Genomic DNA, 20,107 nt, shown 5'->3' on the forward strand with positions numbered 1-20,107 from the left:
TAACATTTAATTTATAAATTATGCACAGCAAGAGATAAAAATAACTAATACTAAGGTAGAACAATTATAACAGTATGCTATAAAAAAGTTATATGAATTTACATTCTCTTTCTTAAAATACTATAATATTTTAGGACTGATTGAGAGAAAATGGAACTATGGATAAGGGAGAACTACTGTATCAGAAACTCTAGATAGATGCTCATTTAAAAATTTAGTTACTCTACAGAAACTCAGATATGGTAGTTGTTTATATCAATGGGATCTTAATTTTTCTGATGTTGGTGGTGTTTTGGACATTTTGGAAAATGTTAAAACTGTAACTTCTTTGGCCCAGAAGAATTCACAATTACTCAAATTTTTATTCACAATTTCAGTGGCTCTGAAGCCTACCTGTGATCCAAGGTTAACAGTACTTTTTATATATAATTATTTTCAAAAATGGCAGAAATAATATGAAAATCAGTATCACTGCATCTGGGTTTCTCTATAATAGAGCTATTGACTTTCTCAAGCTAACCAATAACCAGTATAAAACTTTGAAGCCCAACTCATAAGAATCTTTCAGGTATTTAAACAGGGCTACTTGCTCTTGTTTTAGCAAGAGGAAGAAGTAGGAACTTTAGGTGTTTTGTATTCTGACAAGAGGAAAAAGTAGAAAAATGAGAGTTAATAGAAGAATTAAAAAATCAAAGCCAATAGAAGAATTAAAAAATCAAAGCCACCATAGGCCTTTGTAGCACAGGGCTAGATACTCAACAAGCATCAGTGTTGGTTGATTTCTGACCCTGAGTCATTTAAACAGTTTTTAATGTTTAGAGGTATTGGTAATAAGAAAATATATCACAGCAAGTGACCTGTTTGGGGAAATTTTTCATCCAAAGTAGTTAAAATGTAAAAAGTTCAGTCACTTAAAGGAAAGTGACATGACTCAACACTGAGAATAATTTAATACTTAGGATATTCCCATCACTTCCTAGATAATATACAGTAGCAACTAATACTCTGGCTCCTGACAGTCCAACCTTAACAGTGGAGAAGGAATGGGACTCATGGCCCGCAAAGAGATGAAAGCAAGGCCTTCTGGGCTTCGGGCAAAAAGTCAGGAAGTGGAGGCCTTGTAGAAAAATTACAAAGTGCTCGGGATAGTTCAAAAACAAAAAACAAAAAAACTGATAGTAAATGTTCATTCTTTGTACAATCTTTAAAAAAATATTTTCTTCTAAGAGAAAATAATACTTCATATCTAGCTAGGTAACGTCTTCATTTAATGGCATGAAGGTTGGTCACAAAGAGTAAATAACCTAACACAGGAACAGTGATTAGAGTGACTGAGGTCAGAGGTAATGTTTCCTGAAATCCTTACATTATTTTTACCCAGAATGTTCACCCCAATTTAAAGACATCTTTTTTCACTTTTCTTATAGGGTCAGAAGGGAAATCCCAAGGGTCGTCAAAATGAAAGGGTAGTGATCCAGTATCACTACACACAGTGGCCTGACATGGGAGTTCCTGAGTATGCCCTTCCCGTCCTGACTTTTGTGAGAAGATCCTCAGCAGCCCGGACACCAGAAATGGGCCCTGTGTTGGTTCACTGCAGGTAGGGGATGGGACTCAGCGTGTGAAGTGGGCAGAGCAGTGGCTTGAGCCTCAGTGAACTTCGACCATAGTGACTCTGCTACTGCTTTGTATGCCTTAGAAGCTGTGTCTTCCATGGAAAACTGGAATGAACAAGACCTGTTATAATCTTAGAATAAAGCAGCTCAATTCCTGTAACATTAAGAGATCATTTGCTACTTTGTGATTTAAAAAAAAAAATCTACCCAACTAGATGAATATCTAGTTTTTATGAAATCATCTTATCATTAATAAAATTCCCATTTATTAGGATAATGGATAAGTGCGATGGCTAAAGACTGTAACTCCAGCACTTTGGGAGGTCAAGGTGAGGGGACTGCCTGAGCCTATGTGTTCAAGCACAGCCTGGGCAAGTTGGTGAGACCTAATCTCTATAATAAATCAAAAAATTAGCTGGACATGGTAGCTCACGCCTATGGTTCTGGCTACTTGGAAGGCTAAGGTGGAAGGCTCACCTGAGCCCAGCAGGTCAATGCTGCAGTGGCTGTGAGCGTGCCACTGCACTGCAGCCTGGGTGATGGAGTGAGACTCCAACTAAAAAATAAAATAAAATAAAATCCCCGTTTATTCGGATAATAAATAAAAATCTGATCTTAAACACAAGTCAAGTGCTTTCCACACTAGAGATTTTGAGTTTTTATAAATGGCTTTTCTGAAGAGTTTGTCTAAATAATGGTATTTATAGTATGTATGAAAATACTTTATTTTTACATTTTTAGTTTATATGTACTATGTAAAATTCATTTTTAAAAGCACTGGTAAAGTCTTGTGTTTTAAAAGCACTGGTAAAGCCTATTTTCTTTCAACTACCTTAAACAATTATAGTATAGTTGCTTGTTAAAAAATGCTTTTATTGTGTTTCATTTGCAGTTGCACCCTTGGCTTTTTGTTATTGTTATTTAACACTCTGGTATTCAAAGATGTGGCTTAGTCTGTGATTTATGTTGCATAGCTGCATGGCATCATCTAAGCATTTCTTTTGGGCTACCTTTTTTTTTTTGAGTCAGAGTCTCACTTTGTCATCCAGGCTGGAATGCAGTAGCACAGTCACGGCTCACCACAACCATGAAACCATGGCCTCTTGGCTAAAATAATCCTTCTACCACAGCTTCCTGAGTAGCTGGGATTACAGGCATGCACCACCACACCCAGCTGATTGTTTTATTTTTTGGTAGAGGAAAGTTCTCTCTATGTGGCCCAGGATGGTCTTAAACTCCTGGCTTCAAGCAACCCTCTTGCCTTGGCCTCCCAAATTGCTGAGATTACAAGGGTGAGACACTGCACCCAGCCTTGGGCTGTTCTTATAATATGCTTTCACATGGCAAGTACTTTGCAGAAGTTCGAGACCATCTTCTGCTTAAAATCCCATGAGAATTCTACCTGTTTGCTAATACACTTAAGAAATCATTAAAATAGTGCTAAAAGTCTATCAGACAGCTTAAGTACCAACAGGGTTATGCTACATGGGGAACCAGCTGGGGAATTCTGCCAAAAGAAGCTTGTTAATCAGTATTACAGAATTGAGATCCCTGGGTATTTTTCTTTAATAACAATTCAGAAACATGAATAAGCCGGGCTGGGTGGCTCAGCCTGTAATCCCACGCCTTTGGGAGGCTGAGGTGAGTGGATTGCCTGAGCCCGTGGGTTCAAGACCCGCCTGGGCAGCGAGACCTCATCTCTACAATAAATCAAAAAATCAGCTGGGTGTGGTAGCACATGCCTGTAATTACGGCTACTTGGAAGGCTGAGGTGGAAGGATTGCCGGAGCCCAGCAGGTCGAGGCTGCGGTGGCCGGGAGCGGCCACTGCACTCCAGTCTGGGCAACAGAGTGAGACTCCAATTCAAAAGAAAAAAAGGAACATGAATAAGAGAGGCCAGATTCTGCATTCTCATTGTACACCTAAATCATAAAAGGCAAACACCCTTTAAATAGGAATTTTCTCATACTGAATACATTAATCAGGTTTTAAACTGTAGGTAATAGAAGCAGACTGAGGGAGTTGTGCAGAAAAGGGGTTTATTAAAGGGATAATGGATACTCACAGAATCCCTAGCAGAGCTGGAGAGCCAAGCATATGTCTAGACAAGGAAAAACTCCCTGCAGATTACCTCACCAGATCTGATTCTGGTATGGTGGCTACTTCCACAAGAGACATCTCTCTGTCCCTTGCATCACTGAATTATATGCCTTTGCTTGAGATGCAAGGGAGGCTGAGAAAGCAAGTCATTTTTTTGCAACTCATGTGGTACAAAGTGGGAAATGTGCTAGGGAAGTTTTTGAGTGCAATCTATATGAATGACCTACACCAACTCTACTAAGTTAGCTAAACAACAGGGGTATTTCTATGTTCATTAGGTGGTTACATTGTGATTTTTCTAATCCATGATTCAGATGTGATGAAGCAGAAAGTACTAGTTGAGTGTCTTCATTTCTTACAGTGCTGGTGTGGGCAGGACAGGCACCTACATTGTAATAGACAGCATGCTGCAACAGATAAAAGACAAAAGCACAGTTAATGTCCTGGGATTCCTGAAACATATCAGGACACAGCGCAACTACCTCGTCCAGACTGAGGTAAGGAGTAGCTGCCAGTGTCCTTATGAGATTCTAGCACATGCTTTAACTGAAAGGTGAATGATGCTGAAGAGATAGATTCATTTTCTTAGGGCTTGAAGGAATGTACAGGTTTGTATTAGAAGATATCCTGACCATGATACTATTCTGTTTTCATTTTCTGTGTGGACCTTAACATTTGAATTTCTCAATAGCACTTAGGAAAGAGATACAGTTGTATCAAGAGCTGTGTTAGACACTGTGGAGCATTAAACATATTGTCTGACTTTCCATGGAGCACATTTCTTGATTGCTTATTGTATTGAACCTACTATTAGAGGCACAGTATGGAATATAAAACTAAACTTAACACAGTCTCTATCCATAATAAGGTAGGATGGATACATAAACAAGTATTGGAGCAAACCACTTAGCCTCAAATGCTTGAAGGAATTCACTGGGAAGTCCGTGTTAGGGACGAAAGTTAATCTAAGGCAGACTTCATGAATGGGTGACTACCCCTTCACATCCCTTCTGTGACTACCATATATTGTGCCTTTTAGGAGCAGTACATTTTCATCCATGATGCCTTGTTGGAAGCCATTCTTGGAAAGGAGACTGAAGTATCTTCAAATCAGTTGCACAGCTATGTTAATAGCATCCTCATACCAGGAATAGGGGGAAAGACACGACTGGAAAAACAATTCAAGGTGGTACTTTGAATAAATTTATTTGGTCTAAAGCAAAAGATTTTTTTAAATGTTCTGTGTTTTGGTGTCGTGTCTTCTTTGCAATAATGTATATACACTAAAATGGATTACTGTGTTGTACTCCTTAGATATAATGCAAAGGAAAATAAAGTTTTGACCTATGTATGAAATGTTAGTGTTCAAGTAGATAATACAGCACTGTATTTTCTTCTGAGCAATTTATGACTTTATCTAAACATGAACATCAGCCCCTGGCCATAATGACATAGTATTTTTTGAAGTCAGTAATTCCAGTCAAAAAATATTATCCATATTTTTTTCTGAAGAACTAATCTATCTTACCTTATTAAGAATGATTATTTGTAGACATAGTGTCCTAAAAATATGCCTAGTTGAAAAATTATTCCAGAAAATAATTTAGAAACCTAAAAAGTTACTAAATAATACTAGAGAAAAGTTAATTTTTCCTAAATGGTTGTTTTTTCTCTTTGATAGGGGCATGAAAAAGCTTAAGGGCAGTTAAGATTTATATAGAAATGACTGAAGTGGAGGTGAAAAAGATAAACTATAAGAACTATTAAAGTAATGGAGAGCAGAAATGCTCAGTCATCTGATAATAAATCAGAACTTATAACTTTCAAATGTTGCCTTTCGCTCCAGTTACCTAGTACGTTCCTATTTATAAGTCTCTTAATCTTTTAAATTTTATTTTTTTGCACATTATTCTGTATGTAATTTCTCACTTTGTGCCAAGCTACAAACAATAAGATGGATCTGTGCAGTTCTCATTTTCATGGTAAAACTTTCCATAGACTCTGAAACCAAGCGATATGAAATGCAAAGTAGTTTAATTTCACTGAGTTCAGTCATAAAAGTAATTTTAAATTTCCAGCTCTTTTAACATTCTAACTACTATAAAACCATGAGATAATTGATAATGAGGACACACACACACAAAAATGAGGACACAATGTATCACTTTAAATGTTTAAAATTAGTTCTTATAAAATTTTAAATACCAACATCTCTTAAGTTCTGCCTTTTCCATTTCTACAATATTTATTTATATATACTTTAAAAATTCACTTAAGAAACAAAACCAGGTAGTTGGTTCTTTAACAAGCACTAACAATTTTAGAGCTCAAGTAGAAGAAAAAAATGAACCAAAACTGAAAATGAGGCTGGCATGGTGGTTCACACTGTAATCACAGCTTTTTGGGAGGCCAAGGCTGGAGGATCACTTGAAGCTATCATCATTCTGGACAGCATAGCAAGGCCCTGTTTCTATAAAAAATTAGAGAACTGGCCAGGCATGGTGGTGTAAGCTGCTACTCAAGAGGCTGAGGTGGCAGGATCACTTGAACCCAGGAGTTCTAGGCTGATCCCACTACAGCTCGCTAGTCTGGGAGACAGAGCAAGATCCTGTCTCAAAAATAAAGGTGTTCTTTGGGGTGAGACACAGTGGTTTATGCCTGTAATCCCAATGATTTGGGGGGCCAGGGCAGGAGGACTGTTTGAGACCAGGAGTTTGAAACCATCCTGGGACAACAGCGAGACCTCTTCTCCACCGAAATTTAAAAATAAAAATTAGCTGCTCATAGTGTCACACCTACTCATGAGACTGAGGTGGAAGGACTGCTTGAATCCAGGAGTTCCAGACCATAGTGACTATGATTGTGCCATCTCTTTAAAAAAAAAACAAAAAGAAAAAAGGTGTTATTTGGGGGCACAAAAATGTTTCTGTTCATCCGTAATCTGATTATTGAGGTTTTTGCCAAAATGTCAAATGCCATCAATTATGTATTTGAATGAAGACTAATGGTTTTCTTTCAGTTGGTCACACAATGTAACGCAAAATACGTGGAATGCTTTAGTGCTCAGAAAGAGTGTAACAAAGAAAAGAACAGAAATTCTTCAGTAGTGCCAGGTAAGATTTTAAAATTGGTGTGACTTAGTTCAGTTTGCTAGTATTTTTAAAAAACTGAATTTTACATATTATATAAAGAGGCAGTTGTGCTCATTCAACTAAGGCAGTTTGATGAAACCAGGAGAAATGGTTGTCAGTGCCAGCAAGTAGCTCCATCTAGCTTGCATAAAATCTAGCTTCAGTTCCCCTGGAAATACAAGAATCAGGTTACTTCTACCATATTCTAACATAAAAAAAAAAAGCTGTTATCACTGTGACATTAACATTCCTTTAAGACCTAGAGGCCTGGATTATCTGTACAACTGGAACTATATCATTAAATTATTGTGGCTATTTTGAGATCAAGGTACTGTTGATTGGTGGTGATTTTGTATAAATAACTCAGAAGAGGACACTATATATGTATTGCAGACACAGACATAGTGATCACTGGAGAGGTTTATTTCTGCTGAAAAAGGCCACTCTTTTCTAAGTTCGTCATGGACAGAAAGATTGGAGAAAGGGTTGGTAAAGAGCAAAATTAAGTATGTTGGTATAATTGTAGAAACAACAAAGTAGTATCAAAAGTTATCTGAAACTGGTTCTCTGTCATATCTGTACAGAGTATTCTTTTAGTGGTCTGCTGTGAAAACCACTCCCACAGTAATGTTTTATTCCTACAATGCCTGTGTCCTTCTGGGTATGTGTAGCAAAATTTCATTTAACATGCTGCCTTAGCTGATAACACTTTAGCTTCTCTAAAACTATAGATAAGTCTTAGAAAGGGGAGCCAGGGGGATATGTTATCTTCAAATAAATCTCAGTCAGAGCTGCTGGTTCTGTGTGTAATAAGGCAAATGTGGTGTTTTTGTTTTTTCCATATGATAGCTGAGCGTGCTCGAGTGGGTCTTGCACCATTGCCTGGAATGAAAGGAACAGATTACATTAATGCTTCTTATATCATGGTGAGAGTCAACTAAAGTCAATTAAACTGATGTTAAAGAGCACATACCACTTATTTGACTAATTTCAATTTTGAAATATTTTCTCAATGTGTAATATCAAAAGTATAGAGATTATCATGAAACTTTTAACAAAGGATACCTAATCGGTAGTGGTACAGAAATGCTTAAATTAAGCAAAATGCTTCTTAAGGAATTAATTTTATTGTTAATTTCACCCATCTGACCTTGAATAAATGTTGAAATTTCTGTTAAGTGAAAACAGGGCAACTAGAAGTGAATTGCACATGGAGAGAAAATTGTCTGTACAATGCTAGCGGAAGCACATCTAAAAATTAGCCAAATGTACTGAATGCCTTTCTCAATTATTTTAGTGCAGTCAAAACAATGATGTCTTATTTTATGAATATATTTTACCACCACAGAGTTCGAATAAAACACTCATAGCACTGATTTTTGTTTGTCTTCACAAATGAAGGGCTATTATAGGAGCAATGAATTTATTATAACTCAGCATCCTCTGCCACATACTACGAAAGATTTCTGGCGAATGATTTGGGATCATAACGCACAGATCATTGTCATGCTGCCAGACAACCAGAGCTTGGTAAGTAAAGCACATCTGCTATATATTAATGAGCCCATGAGGCTACAAGCATAAATTACTTTGTTACCTTACCACAGTGCTTTAGTATCTGTATATGGTAGAGAAAGAATTTCGACTTCTCATTCTAAGGTCTGTAGAAGTTCATTTCGTGGTCTCAGAATATAAAAGTCCCTATCAGTTCTGTTACTGATTCTCTGATGCTGTTGACATCACACATCAATTGTACTTTACATGGCAGTGTGGCAGAAGGTTTTGAAAAGGTCCTTTACTAACTTCATTAATATATGACTTTATATCTACCTCTTATCTGCTATATGTCACTTTTGAAAAGTAAATAAAAATTGAACTTATTTGTATTAAGCATGTAACTGTGTTTACATGGATTAACTTGTTTCATCCTCTCAACATCTTCATGACATAGGTACTACTATTTCATTTAATAGCCGAGAAAAATGAGGGAACTAACTTGTTCAAGAGCACACACATATAATTGGAGCCAGGATTTCAACCTGAATCACCTGTCTCCAAAGCCTGTGTTTTAAATCATTTTAAAAGAAATGTTTTACAGAAAAAAAAAGTATCAAAAGTACTAATAATGTCTCCTTTTTTCTATTCCATAGGCAAGTCATATCCATTGCAGGGAAGGGATAAAAAGAGAGGTTATTTTGTTCCCCCTAAAGGTCCTCTGTAAGACTTTGACTAAGCTACCACTTTCCCCTCCCCCTCAGTCCTTCTCTGTTTAATTCTCTAAACTATATAGAAGGGTAAGCAAATTTATAAAACAGACTTAAATGTTTCTGCTTAGATCTTAAGCTTCCAAATTAGCTGGGTCTTCAAAAGTTACTCTGTGAACATGTGAGCACACAAGGTGAAAACAAAAAACAATGAGGCTCTGCCTCCATGATTGTCAGATTAATGAGTTTTTTTAATCAAGAAAGAACAGCATGTGATTGAACCCCTAGTCTTGGTGACATGCATTTGACTGTGTGCCCAGTCACTAGGAACTTCTTCACTTTGTCGGATTTTGCTCCAGCTTCAGGATACCAAGACTGCTTCTGTATGATGGAATGGCAACAAAAGTTGAGAATCTTAAACTAAAAGCTGGAGTGTAAATTTTCAAATTAGCTGGCAACATGGGTCTATTCTGTTTGGCATGTGGAAATTGGAGGCATTTAAGGTTGTTAAAACGTTCATTTGTTGGATGAGTCAGTATTTTGTTATTGTCACTTAACAGAGGGCTATCACCATAAAGCATCTACCCAGCAGTTCATTGTATGAGAGGGCTGGGGGGAGACTGGACCAAATAGTGGATACAAGTTCTGCAGAGAGAGAGGATACAGGAGCTGCCCTGGAACATGTCATCTCAGTGTCTCTGAGGCCTTGGGAGGATTTACACCTGCTCTCAGCCCTGAGATGGAAAGTGTCATCATTGTATAGTTTTTTACTAAAGATGGTATCTCTGGATTCTTTATGTTTGTTGCGTTATCACTACTATAACTTTACAAGGCTATAATTCCATGAGTAGCCCAAAAGTTACTGGTTCTTAACTCAGAAAGCACTGGCAGAGATGCCCAGACATCTTTGACCTATGAATATATTTGTAAGCAAATTAGCTATGAGACAAGAGGGCCTGCTGAATTAAGAAGTAGCATTTATTTTTCTTAGTCTTTCAATATGAACAATTAATTGAATACCTAGCTCAGTATCCTTTCAAAAGTCTTTTCTGCCTTTCTTCTACCATAATAAAAATCCCTTTGGTAGCCTTTAGTCTAATTAGGTAATTTACTATTCATGTTATCATCATATTTTTTGAGGGTAAGTAGTTTTATTATTCCCAATTTTCATATATGGAAATTAAATTTAAATTTCCTGTATTTAAGGCTCAGAGGGATTAATTTATCAATTTAGGATCAAGTCTAACCCTAAATCCTGTGTTTATCTGGGCATATTGGTTACATTTAGTTGTCCTGTCCATCATTACCTTATATCGTTAATATCTGTTTTCTTGGACAAACCGTATTGAAACCCAAGACAGTTACAGGCTTCTTTTGTATAGACTAAACCCAATTGCTAATCTGTTTCCCCTTATGCTGAGCTTTAAAAATAAAAATGTACTTGGCAATAAGCTATATTGAAACTTGAAAGGGTGATAAGTCTTATTGGACTGCTGGCTCATTTCTAATGCAACAATGTAAGATTAAACAAAGCCTTCTTTGTTTTGAACATTATTCAAAATTATTTCAGACTTCATAGCAGCTAGACATTTTCAGGAAAGTGCCCATAGAAATCTATATATTACAGGCAAACTGTAGTTTGCCATTTGAGCTGATTAGGAAACAGGGGGTGTACATCATCATAATCATATTTCTCACAGTCTCCAACTTATGCAACAATTAACTTTTTCTTAGGCATCCATAGTTTTTAGGGATAGAATTCAAGTACCAAGCCTGCATATCTATTTTTAATCTTAAAATGGATGAACATTTAAAGCTTGCCTGATTCAAGGCTGAAAGACTTTCTATGTTATCCCCTCTTGAAATATAACATTGACAGATTTACTTTGCTTTTAAAAAGTTTCTTGTACTTGCAGCCAACCTACTTATTTATGCACAACTTCTTTCCAAAAAAGGTTCTATCCCTTACCATTTATTAGCAGTACAATTTTAGACAACTTATGGAATGCCCCCTCCAACCTTCATGTCCTCATCTATAAAGACAGATGATAAAAATCTAGGGGTTAATATTCAAAATTTATAAAGAACGCATACAGCAAAATAGTAGAATAATGAATGACCCAATTTTAAAATGGTCAAAAGGCCTGAACAGACATTTATCTGAAGAAGATATAAAAATGGCAACAGGTATATCAACATCGTAAATTATCAGAGAAATGCAAATTAAAACCACTGAGATACCCCCTCACACCTGTTAGGATGGCTGTTAACAAAAAGTCAAAGGATACCAAATGCTAGAGAAGGTACAGAGAAAAGGAAACTTATACACTAATGGTGGAAATATAGATTGGTGTAGCCATTATGGAAAACAATATGGAGGTTTCTAAAGAAATTAAAAATAGAATACTATAAGACCCAGCAATCCTTGTTCTTGGGCATATACCCAAAGGAAATGAAATCACCACCTCGTAAAGATATCTGCACTCCATGTTCACTGCGGCATTATTAACATTAGCCAAGACATGAAAACAACTTAGGTTTCCATCAGTAGATGAATGGATAAAGAAACTGTGATATATATAATTCCATATATAATGGAATGTTATTCAATCCTAGAAAAGAACAGGATCTTGCCATTTGCTGCAATATGGATGAGCTTGGAGGCCATTATGCTAAATGAAATAAGCCAGACACAGAAATATTGCATGATCATATATATATATGGAATCTTGAAAAAAGAGAGGAAACAGTGGTTACCAGGGTTAGGGGTGGAGATGGGGTGGGGAGGGGAGGAAATGGGGCGACATAGTTCAAAAGGTACAAAGTAGCAGATACGGAGTATGATCAAGTCTAGAGCTCCCATGCACAACATGAGGACTATAGATAATAAGATTGCACTGTTTGGGATTCATGCTAAGTGAGTAGATTTTAGCTGCTCCTGCCACAAAAGCAAAAACGAGTAACTATACGAGATGATGGATATGTTAATTTGCTTCTAACTATAGTAACTTTTTTACTATCTATATATATCCACAACATCATGTTAAATATATACAACAAAATTTATTTTTTAAATCCCTTATCTTCCAAGTATATTATAAAAATTAAGATGTTTATGAAAACCTTTTGCAAAATGCTGTTCAACTATCTCATTAACATAACAAAGGAAATAAGAATTAGCATATCTTGATTACATAATCAATGGTTAAATAATAACATTAACTGACCTAGATCTTGCCTCCTTTTTTACTATGTCAATTATACATATTTCAGAACATCTCAACTGGGTTGCTACAGTGACAAGTGAGAGATGCTAGGAAATAATTATTATAAAAATATTTTTTACAGTAGAATACAATAACCATTGAACTCAGCATATTATTAGGAAGGGATATAATTCTGTGAACTCAATTTAAAAGATGGCTTGAGAGGTATGTGAAATGGCAAACATACAAAATCAGTGTGCAAGAAAATTTAAAAACAAATATTTGACAACACTGCAGAGGGTTTAAAAAATGTTTTTTGTTCCCAAAGGCAGAAGATGAGTTTGTGTACTGGCCAAGTCGAGAAGAATCCATGAACTGTGAGGCCTTTACCGTCACCCTTATCAGCAAAGACAGACTGTGCCTCTCTAACGAAGAACAAATTATCATTCATGACTTTATCCTTGAAGCTACACAGGTAACCTAAACTTCAGTTCCTCAGTAATAGCCATACTTGGATCCTGGATCATTCCTTTAAGTAATAATGAAGCAATTTACCATCCTCAAGACAGGCTCAGGCATTTGAGTAAGACTTAATTTTAAATATGTACATTTCCCTTTTTTCCCCCTTCAAATATTTGCTTTTTCCAGCTGGCTAGATGAAATGTAACAGTTCCTTTGATTCGGCGTGCATACAAATTGGTCTGTTGACCTAATTATAAAAACAATATTCTAGAGCTCAATATTTTCTTTGCCATCAGAAATGTAAGCCTTGCAATGTGTTGCAGAGATGATAATATTAAGATTTTTTTTTTAGTAAACATTTTGATGTATAATAGCTGCCTTCTTGTGGGATGGGAAAGGGAGGGGTTCTTATATTAGTAATTCAAATGATATCCCCAAACCCTTTCCTCGTTTTTTTTTTTCTTTCTTTAATTGTATAAATAAAAAGAGAGTAGGATACAAGTCTCTAATCATTTATTATCACTTGAAATTTTTACCTGAACAAAAGGAGATTCTGCTGTTTCACTAGCATGACTGGGTTTTTAATGGCAGGCTGGTTTCTTTGGTATTTTTCTTCTTAGCAGCTGCATTGCAGTTAATGTGACGTTGTTAAGAATTATGTGTAACACATGCTTTCTCAGGAGCAAGTTCTACTCATTAGATTATAGATATGTGAAACAAAGGATGGGATATAACTCATCTTATATTGGTTACAGGATGACTACGTCCTCGAAGTTCGGCACTTTCAGTGTCCCAAATGGCCTAACCCAGATGCCCCCATAAGCAGTACTTTTGAACTTATCAATGTCATCAAGGAAGAGGCCTTAACAAGGGATGGCCCCACTATTGTTCATGATGAGTATGTATCTGTTTCTTAATTTTAAAATGTAGACATTTCTCTTGTTGAATGCTATAGTAGAATGGGAAGACAGAATTTAAAAAACTACCGCTGCTCTCAGCTTGTGGTAATTCCATGTTATTTCTAATGTGTATATGTGCAAAGTGTTGTAGTTTTGTGTACATTTCAATATGTTAAGCTCTTCCAAGACTCTGGGTTCTTCTAGAGTATATGTTCAAGAAAGGGGAAAGTATAATATCTTAGCCTGCAGAAGTAGACTTGCATGTTTTCTGGGGCTTTGTGTCTTAATAACAATAAATAATTAATAATTTGACTGTTTACATTAATTAGTTAATTTTTTTTAAAAAAATCCTTACACTGAATTTCAGTAAACATTAGGGAAGGAATTTTTTAAAATATGGTTTATTAGAATAGTAAGGATAAAGTTACTATTATTAATGATAATATTGAGAGTTTATGATGTATTTTAAAGTTTGCAGTACTGTCTTTTGGGATTTAAAGGTAAAGAGTATGAATCTCAAAGAGAACAAATAACTTGGCACCTGGTCTCAAAGCTTTTGTCAGAATGGTATTCCAACCAGTCCACTTTTATAGGAAGAAAAGGGTTATAAATAGACCTTATAGTATATGGATTTTGGAGTTAAACTGCATGGTAGGAATCAGCCTGTAAGTCAGTTGTATAACCCTTGATCACTTAGAATCTCACAAACCTCTAGGCAATTTCTTTTTTTTTTTTCTTGAGAGAGAATATTCTACTAATACATCCTCATTTCTATTTTAGTTACAAGGTAGCTCCCTTATAACTTGTCAGCAAATTTTCAATGCATCCATTATGTTCATTAAATTAACAACTTACTCTAATAGCAGAAGGTATTAATAAATTTGAAAGTGAAGCTTATTGTGAAGTATTTTGTTTTTCTTGCACTAATGCTGTATGTAACATGAAGTGCACAAAGACTATGGGCCCAGGTCAACATCTTCACCTCCAATCATAGTACTCTACTACTGGAGGTAAGCTTCCAAAATGTTTTCCAGTCTTTCCTAGGAAACAGTGACTATTTCAAAAAATTGGCTTGACTCCTAATTTATAAAATTAAAAATTAGGATTATAAAATCATTATAATTGAATCATTAGTTAAACAGCATATATAAGATCCCTGGAAATGTGTTTCACTTATTAAGCTGACAACAGTGTTTAAAGAGCACAAATAGCTTCAAAATAACTGATCTATGAAACTTTGAGGTATGTAGTTACAATACAAGGTTAGGGCTGCTTCTAGAGTTTTCTTCCCCACTAAAAGCTGGATCAACTTTTCAAATGCCTCCTAGGTTTTTGGTTTTTTGTTTTTGCTTTTTTTTGAGTTGGAGTCTCACTCTGTCACCCAGACTGGAGTGCAGTGGCACACTCCCGGCCACCGCAGCCTCAACCTGCTGGGCTCCGGCCATCCTTCCGCCTCAGCTGGAAGTACAGGCGCGCGCTACCACACCCGGCTAATTTTTTTGATTTATTGTAGAGATGAGGTCTCGCCAAGTTGCCCAGACGGGTCTCGAACCTGCAGGCTCAGCAATCCACTCACCTCAGCCTCCCAAAGCGTGGGATTACAGGCTGAGCCACCGAGCCAGGCACCTCCTAGGTTTTAACAGCTCTTATCAACTCAGACCAAATTATAACATTGCCACCCAGTTCTAGGGCTGATTTTGTTATTATGATAGTACTCCAAGGAATTTTGTCCTGAAGTCAGTAATGCACCTAATCTTGTATTTCAGGTTGAGAAAAAGAAAACTACCACCAATTAAACACTAAACAGAACTGTTTGATTCACTTGTCTATATTCAGCTTTTAGGTATATCTGTCTTATTTGCATGCTGAATGTGTCACTTCTGGAATTAATCAAACATAGCTTATTCTTAGGCCTATAAAGGAAAAGAGCAAGTTAATGTTTGATGAGTGAATTTGTATACATCATATAAGTGGGCTGTGTTAAAAGCCACCTATAGAAATTACTTCATTTATCTACCATCTGTATGGGACAGAAAGATTTCATAGAAATTATTTTTTCACAGTACTCAAGAGCAACTTTAAAATTTTTAAATAGTTGCTAGCTCTAGTATAATACTCTGAACACCAGTTACTTTTCAGTTTCCATCTTATATACTTCTAAACACGCCTTCCTGGTGGCCTACAAACACCTCAAATTCAGCATGTCTACAACCAGACTCATCATCTCCCCTGCCTATCCCTATCAACTTTTTGTACAAACCAGAAACATATCAACATCCTTTGTGAGTCTTCCTCAACCTCCATGTCTATCTGGCCACCAAGTACGAAGTGGTACCCCCCCCCAAAAAAAAAAGTGGATGGGGGCCTCTTGTAGGATGGGCTTTCTCTGTTAGGTAAGGGTTCTAAGAACCCATTATCATCAGTGTACTAGCTGGTGCTGTGTGCTAGACTGCGTTCAGCTTCAGTGAATTTTGTGTGTGTGTGTTTGTAGATTCTTTCAGTGTGTTTGACCATTTCATGAGGGGTGATTTACAAGTGCACCTGCCCGTACCTCCGCTGAGTGCTCAGCAGTTTTTGACCAAAAATGGCATGACCCCGATGCCTCATCCTCCCTATTCACCTGATCTTGCCCCAGGGGACTTTTTTGTTTCCCTGGATGAAAAAATGTCCTCAAAGGGAAACTTCTGGGGGGCCAATGTGGAAGAGGGGAAACAAAAAATGGCAGAAGCACTAAAAAGCATCAAAATTGGTGAGTTCAGAAACTGTTTTGAGCAGTAGAAAAAGCATCTCGATAGGTGTAGTGCATCAAACAGAGAGTACTTTGAAGATGACTGAAGTTTAAACATGTAAGAATAAATATACAATTTTTAATAAATAAATCTGGGGTTTTTTGAGGGTCCTCCTTTGTATTGTTGATGCTATATCCATTCTTTCAATATACTTTTCAAAATATTTTATAGTCTGGTCTAAATTTGCTTTTCCAGCTATCATAGCCTATCTGCCACTGAAGTACTTCCTGCAGACCACCTTGCCCCAGCAAATGCTGTTTCCTCTGAGCACCCTTTCATTTAACACACAGTTCAAAATCACTCTCTTTGACGTCATCTCTAACGTATCCCAGAGGCACTGATCAAAATCATTAACAAACATCACATACCAGCTACAGGTCATTCCCATTTATCATGTCACAGTATAACGATTTGTGTACATGACAGTCATTCTCACAACATTCATCCCAGTCTCCATAGATTGAAGCTTAATGCCTGAGACAGAGTGGGTGCTGGATAAGTATTTGCATGAATGGGTACTGTGCTTTAAATTATGATGACTTACAAACTATTACAGATATGTACCCCTATATGAATTGTCGCCAGAAAGCCTTGTTTTTTCTCATTCATTGTTCAAAGTCATTTTGCCTGCTTAAATTATTCTGTGAACCATAAACCAAGTTTACAAAGTGTTTTTAAGCTCTGTCAAAAGTAGGAGCAGCTTGGAGAGAAAGTCTGTGTATGGCCGATATGTAAGGCAGCGTTGAACTTTTAATGTACAGACTTCATGATATCTATTTGGTCTTCATAGAGATCTTAATACTTGCTTTCAGGGTTCTCAGCTATGTGCCAGATGGATGACGTTTTTAGATAAATGAGCTAAGAATAAAATTTATTGCCAAAAAATAAACTAATTCTATTTGAGGACAAGCACAGCTTAAAGGCAAACTGCTCCATTCTCAGCATCCTATGTTCATCTGATGTTCAAGACTATTCTGCTCAGAGGATGATCTATATCATTACTGTCAAATTTTTAAAACAGCCTATATTCCTACAGAAGTTTAGAACATAAGCATTGTTCTTACACACTCTTATGAGACAGTTGTAGATGAGACCTTGACCCAAATTATCCCCTTTACTCACAGAATAAAGAATAATCTCCTGAGCAAATACTTAATGTTAATTATTTGTCTGGAGATACAATCTTTCACTCTACTGAATACCCTAGCAGGCAGATTTCATTTAACAGTTCTTAAAGTGTGATCTGAGGACCCCTGAAGACATGGTGATATCTTCAAGGTCTTTCCAGGACATCTAAGAGGTCAAAACTATTTTTATAATAATACAAAAATCCTGTCCATCTTGTTCACTCCCACATTGTCATCAGTGAACAATAGGGTTTTCCAGAGCTATATCATGTGATGACATCACTTTCAGGGCTAATAGAATGTTTGTGTTCTTATAACATTTTCTCAGTTTTAATTTCTAATACAGCAAATATTGATAGATATAGCCCAAATAGACAAGAGCTTTTTGGAGGCACTCAGTATTTTTTTTTTTTATTTTAATTTGGTCCTGGGAGCAAAGAATCTAAAGACTGCCTAGATATCCTATAAGAGACAAAGACATATACGGACTGCTTTCTATACAACTGCTGCAAAGATACTTACAAATCATAATGAATTACAATATTTCCTTTATTCCTCAAAATTTTTGAAAGCCCTGTGGAAGCCTTTTGTGTTGCCATTCTTCCCCAGGATTGATAGTTATTCAAGCTTTAATTCTTTGTTTTCCTTCCTGCCCTATGATTTCTAAGGGAAGCTTCACTTTCTTCACAATGCTAGAGTTATAATTCGGGATTGCCTTCTTGGTTATGATTTTAAAAACAAAGTCTTAAAAGCAAGGCTACAAAAATGATAAGTAATTATATGAAATCTTAAAAAAAAAAAATGACTGAATGGCCATAGGCATTACTTACCCTGACTATATAAAGAACCTCAATGTTTTAACATGAATATAGACAGAACATTCAAAAAACATTCCTGTATATCAGGAACTTGAAGTACTTGCACTTCTTTTGTAACTTCTTTGGAGTATAGAGAGGGAGAGATGAAAAAACTTTACTTTTTAAAATATTACTAGTTAAATAAGCGTTACTTTAATGGAGCCCTTAGAGGAAGTGGCAAAAAAAAAAAAAAACTGTACCAAAGCCAGTGAATTTATATACTGCTACTCATTTTTATTTGTTATAGATTACTTGTATTATTTTTGCTCCAAGTTTTAAGTGCAAATTCATGAAACTCGACAAATACCCTACTGAATTCTGAAACTTCTGAAAGAGAGTGGCTTTTATTTTTTGTCTTTATTCTTTTTTTATTATTTTATTATGAAGTTGTGGGGTACAGTTAAGGGTTAGGTATACAATTGCGTTTCATTCAGGCACCCTGTTGATATGGGGTGTTTCCCCGTTCCCAGACAGATATTTGCTACTGTTAATCCCATCTCCCTCCCCCCACCATAGTTTCCCAGTACAGTCAGTCATTTTCATATAGTATTGCATTGGATGTTTATGGTCCATTATATGAGTGAGAACATGTGATACTCGGATCTTTGTTTCTGTGAGAGGTCACTCAGTATTATAGACTCTAGTTCCATCCAGGTTGCTGCGAAATTCATGATTTTGTTCTTTTTTATGGCTGCGTAGTATTCCATCATGTATATGTACCACATTTTTTTAATCCAGTCCTCTTTTGATGGGCAGCATGGCTGTTTCCAGGTTCTTGCTATTGTGAACAACACTGCGATAAACATGCGTGTGCAGGTATCTTTTTTATAGAGTGATTTGTGTTCTTCAGGATATATTCCCAGTAGGGGGATTGCAGGGTCATATGGGAGGTTGGTATTTAGAGCTTTTAGGAATCGCCACACTGCTTTCCACAGTGGTTGCACTAGTTTACACTCCCACCAACAGTGTAGAAGTGTTTCCTTTTCACCACACCCTCTCCAGCAGCTGTTATTTTTTGACTTCTTGATAATTGCCATTCTGACTGGGGTTAGGTGGTATCTCAGTGTGGTTTTGATTTGCATCTCCCTGATGATTAGTGAGGTTGAACATTTCTTCATGTGTTTGTTGGCTGCTCGGATGTCTTCCTTTGTGAAGTGTCACTTCATATCTTTTGCCCATTTTATAATGGGGTTGTTTGTTTTTTTCTTTTCAGCATGTTTGAGTTCCTTGTAGATCCAGGATGTTAAGCCTTTGTCGGACCTGGAGTTGGCAAATACTTTTTCCCAGTCTGTAGGCTGTCTCCCTGCTCTCTTGATGGTTTCTTTGGCTTTGCAGAAGCTTGTCAGTTTAATAAGGTCCCACTTGTCTGTTTTCTCTCTTATGAGCTGTGGGTTTTGGGTTTTGTTCAGGAATTGGATGCCAGTTCCGATTTCCATGAGGGTTTTTCCTTCATTTTCTAAGGTTCTTATGGTTTGAGGTTTTACATTTAGGTCTCTGATCCATTTGGAATTAACCTTTGTGCATGGGGATAGATAGGGGTCCTGTTTCAATCTTCTGCATGTGGTCAGCCAGTTTTCCCAGCACCATTTACTGAATAGGTTCTCCTCTCCCCAGTGGTAGGTGGTGGAGGCTTTGTCAAAGATGAGTTGGTTGAGAAATTGAGGTTTTGCTTCTGGAATCTCAATTCTATTCCATTGATCTATATGCCTGTTCCTA

General features: G+C 36.6%; 1 protein-coding gene across 1 annotated transcript in view; it reads left to right on the top strand.

The window, feature by feature from the left end:
* LOC103264935 (receptor-type tyrosine-protein phosphatase gamma-like) overlaps positions 1-13,636 on the top strand; it is a 713,831-nt gene extending 700,195 nt beyond the window's left edge. Inside the window, 8 exon segments of the mRNA XM_008062632.2 lie at positions 1,428-1,600; positions 4,078-4,213; positions 4,756-4,902; positions 6,736-6,829; positions 7,697-7,773; positions 8,249-8,377; positions 12,586-12,732; positions 13,475-13,636. Of these exon segments, the coding sequence (XP_008060823.2) occupies positions 1,428-1,600; positions 4,078-4,213; positions 4,756-4,902; positions 6,736-6,829; positions 7,697-7,773; positions 8,249-8,377; positions 12,586-12,732; positions 13,475-13,636 (1,065 nt within the window).
* Positions 13,637-20,107: the final 6,471 nt, after the last annotated feature.

The sequence above is a fragment of the Carlito syrichta genome, unplaced genomic scaffold, assembly GCF_000164805.1.
Source record: "Carlito syrichta isolate Samal-C Ts95f unplaced genomic scaffold, Tarsius_syrichta-2.0.1 Scaffold305773, whole genome shotgun sequence".
NCBI classification, from domain to species: domain Eukaryota; kingdom Metazoa; phylum Chordata; class Mammalia; order Primates; family Tarsiidae; genus Carlito; species Carlito syrichta.